Source organism: Falco biarmicus, chromosome 9 (genome assembly GCF_023638135.1).
Source record: "Falco biarmicus isolate bFalBia1 chromosome 9, bFalBia1.pri, whole genome shotgun sequence".
Taxonomy (NCBI): domain Eukaryota; kingdom Metazoa; phylum Chordata; class Aves; order Falconiformes; family Falconidae; genus Falco; species Falco biarmicus.
In genome coordinates this window covers 28,026,888-28,030,157 of record NC_079296.1, presented here as the reverse complement: position 1 = coordinate 28,030,157, position 3,270 = coordinate 28,026,888, and the positions used below count along the sequence as shown (strand labels likewise).

The following is a 3,270-nucleotide window of genomic DNA, read 5'->3' as shown; positions in this document are numbered from 1 at the left end:
CGTTTCTGCAGCCCCCGCGCATAAAGCGCCGGGCCTGGGCCTCAGTGGGGGGCAAAGCGGCCCGTCAATCTTGGCGCCGGGGCCCCTTTGTCCCTCGCCTCCCTGCCACACCTTTTGTTCCCGAATCCAATAAGCGCCTATTCCCGCTACCTTCCGCGGCGGCTCCTTTCAGCGCCGGCCCGGCGACCACAATGGGCCCGGCTCTGAGCTGCGCGGCCCCATTCAGCGGCCTTGGCACGCTCACAAGCCGGCCGGGCCGCCCTGCCCCGCGGGCACGCCGCTGCGACCGCCCCGCCGCCGGGCACCGACCCCGGCCCCGCCGCTGGGCACCGGCCGCTGGGCGAAGGAGGAGCGGGCGGCGGATATTGCACCTGGTTTATTGACTGACTCGGCGAGCTGGCGCTGGCAGTAACAGATACAGAGTAGATAGAGGGGCCGCGGCACCCCTGGGCCCCGCCGTCGGCTTTTTACAAGAAAAGCTGCTCCGCTGGCGCGGCGCGATCGGCTCCGGCCCGCCCGGCCGTCGCGGGGGCTCCGCGGGGTGGCGGCGCATCGCTGCGAGCTCGGGCGGCTTCGTCCCGCCGCGCCGCTCCGCCCGTCGCCGGCCCCGCACCGCTGCCCGCGGGAGCGCTGAGGTCCCGCCGCGCCGTCCCGCCGCCGCCGCCGGTCCATGGCGCGCGTTGCGCGGCGCGCAGCCGGGCGTCGGTGCGGGTGATAACGGGACCCCGGAGCCGCCGGGCCGTCCTGCCGGTTCGCTCCCGGCCCTCAGTGCGTGCGGGCTACCAGGCCCGGATGCCCTGCAGTGCGCCCTGGCTGCAGGAGGGCCCCGCCGCCGCCTGGTGCAGCGGTTGGCCGCCGCCGCCGAAGCCCCCCAGGCCGCCCACGTTCACGAAGGGACCGGCGGCCGCCGCCGGGCTGCAAGCGGCTTGCATGGAGGCGCCGCCGGTGCCCGCCGGGTAGGTGCAGCCGTAGCCGGGGTTGTAGGAGGCGGCGTTGCCGTAGCCGTAGGCGGGGAAGCCGTTGTAGGAGTACGGCCCGTTGTACGCCGAGCTGTAGCCCTGCGACCCGCCGAGGCACGGCTTGCCGTCGCGGACCAGCACGGGCACGGCCACCCTGCGCGGCGGCGGCGGGGCCGCGGGGCCGCCCAGCTCCAGCGACTTGTCCTGCCGCTGCCGCTTGCACTTGTAGCGCCGGTTCTGGAACCAGATCTTCACCTGCGTGGAGGTGAGCTTGAGGCTGCTGGCCAGGTGCTCCCGCTCGGGCGCCGACAGGTAACGCTGCTGCTTGAACCGCCGCTCCAGCTCGAAGACCTGCGCCTGGGAGAAGAGGACGCGCGGCTTCCTCCGACTCCGCTGCTTCGGCCTCTCCGCCTCCTCCGCCTTCTCCGCCGCATCCAGTGGCTTCTTCAGGACGCAGCTCTCTGCACGGGGGAGCACAGGTCACGGCTGCAGCTCGCTCCCGACGAGCGCTGCACGGCGCTCGTTGCTCCCGACGGGCCGCATCGACGGGCCACATCGGCGGGCTAGAGCCCCGCGCCGCGTCCCGGCCGGCCCCGCGCCGCTACGCGCCCGTCGGGGAACCGCGGCGCGGACGGAGAGGCAGCGCCGGGACCGGCCGCCTCCGGCACTGCCTGTGTTAGTGAGGGGCCGGTTCGGCCCGCGGGGCCGGGCGCTTCCCCGCGCCTCCGAGCCGGCTGCGGCGTTCCTGCCGCGGCCCCGCGGAGCTGAGCCCCGGGACGCGCCGCGCACGGCGCCGGGCACCTGCTCCACCGCCTCGTTCCCGGAGGGCCCCGCCGCGGCGGGCGCGGGTTGGGCCTAACCCGCCCCGTTCCTCCCTCCCTCTCCGCTACAAAAATTGCGGAGCGCGGGCCTGCTCCGGCAGCACCGCATCAGGGCCCTGCGGAGGCGCTTCCCGGGGAGGCGGCGAGCAGGGCGCGGCGGCGGGCGGTGGCAGCCCCAGTACGTGCCCGTCCCGACTCGACGTGCCCAGGGGACGCGGCGGCGCGGGCTGCAGCGCCGGGAGCGGACCTTAGCCGGGCGATGCCCAGCGGGCTAGCAACGCACCGCGGGGAGCGAGCGCGGGCCCGTCCCGGCGGGGGAGCGCGGCGGGGCCGATACTCACTTGGGTCGCGGGCCGCGGGGTCCTGCTCCTCTCCCGGGCCAGGGGCCTCGCAGGAGCCGCGCAGTACTGCGTGCACGTAACTGTCGGCAGAGATCCGCGCGTCCGCCTGGCTGCCGGGCGCTGCCATGGGGCTCAGGTAGGACAGCTTCTCCTCCTCCTCTTCCTCCTCGCCGTCGGAGAAGCGGGCGCCATCGGCGGCCGCCAGCAGGCAGGCGGCGGGGTGGAAGTGGTGCTCCAGGTGGTGCGGGAGCTGGGCCCCATAGTGCGGATCCTGCTGCTGCTCCAGGTTGAGGATGTCTTTGACAGAGAAGGGGGTGGAGGTGATGGGGCTCGGTAACATCATCGGGGCAGCGCAAGCTCCCAGGCAGTCCCGCGGGCCCGGCGGCGCTCGGGCGGCGGCTCGGCGGGGAGCGCCGCGCCCGGTGCGGGGGGAGCAGGCAGCGCCGAAAGACGAGGGGCCGCGCCTGCTCCTCTCTAAGTTGCCTCCATTAGCCCGGCGCTGGGGGTCTGCGTTTTGTTACAGCTTCTGCAGGGACAGCCAAGGGCTCAGGAGCCTCCTCTGCCCCGGGCCGGCACGTCACGGCGAGGAGGGGCCGGGGGCGGCCTCGCCATTGGAGGGAGGGGGAGGTAGAGCCGGCCCCCTGCCCGGCTCCGGCCGCCCGGCCAGAAATAGCAATGTATTAAGGCTGCGCTCGGGGAGGCCGCTTCCCCGCAGCGCGCCCCGCCGGCCCGGCACCCGCCCGGCGGCCGCGGGGACTGTGCGCCGGGGCCGGGGTCCCCGCAGAGAGCCGGGGCCGCCGCCGCCGCGCCTCCCAGTGCTAAGCACGTGTAGGTAGGTAGGGACCCCCGCCCTGCCGCGCCCCGCTGCCCCCTGCCCGCACACGGCCCGGCCCGGCCCGGCCCCGGCAGAGCGAACACGTGCGGCCCCGCCGGCCCGGGCTCCACGCCCCGCCGGCACGGCCGCCTGCCGCCCGCCCGGCTCCGCAAGCGCCTCCCGCCGATCCGCACTCCTCCCGGAGCCGACGGCGGCCCCGCCGGCCCGGGCGGACCGTCACCGTGCGACGTACACGTAGCCGACCCACTCCGCGTGCCCTGGCACTCCCGGTGCCCCGGCTGATCCCCCCGCGACCGACCAACCTGCCGCCCGCC

General features: G+C 75.8%; 1 protein-coding gene across 1 annotated transcript; it reads right to left on the bottom strand.

Annotated features, from left to right (window-relative positions):
- Positions 1 to 361: 361 nt before the first annotated feature.
- Positions 362 to 2,647, bottom strand: NKX2-3 (NK2 homeobox 3). The gene is made up of 2 exons (XM_056352274.1): positions 2,122 to 2,647; positions 362 to 1,420 (listed from the first exon to the last, which is right to left on the bottom strand). Exons 1-2 carry the CDS (start codon positions 2,462 to 2,464, stop codon positions 780 to 782), a joined length of 984 nt encoding a protein of 327 aa, XP_056208249.1. The 5' UTR covers positions 2,465 to 2,647; the 3' UTR covers positions 362 to 779.
- Between the last annotated feature and the right edge of the window lie 623 nt (positions 2,648 to 3,270).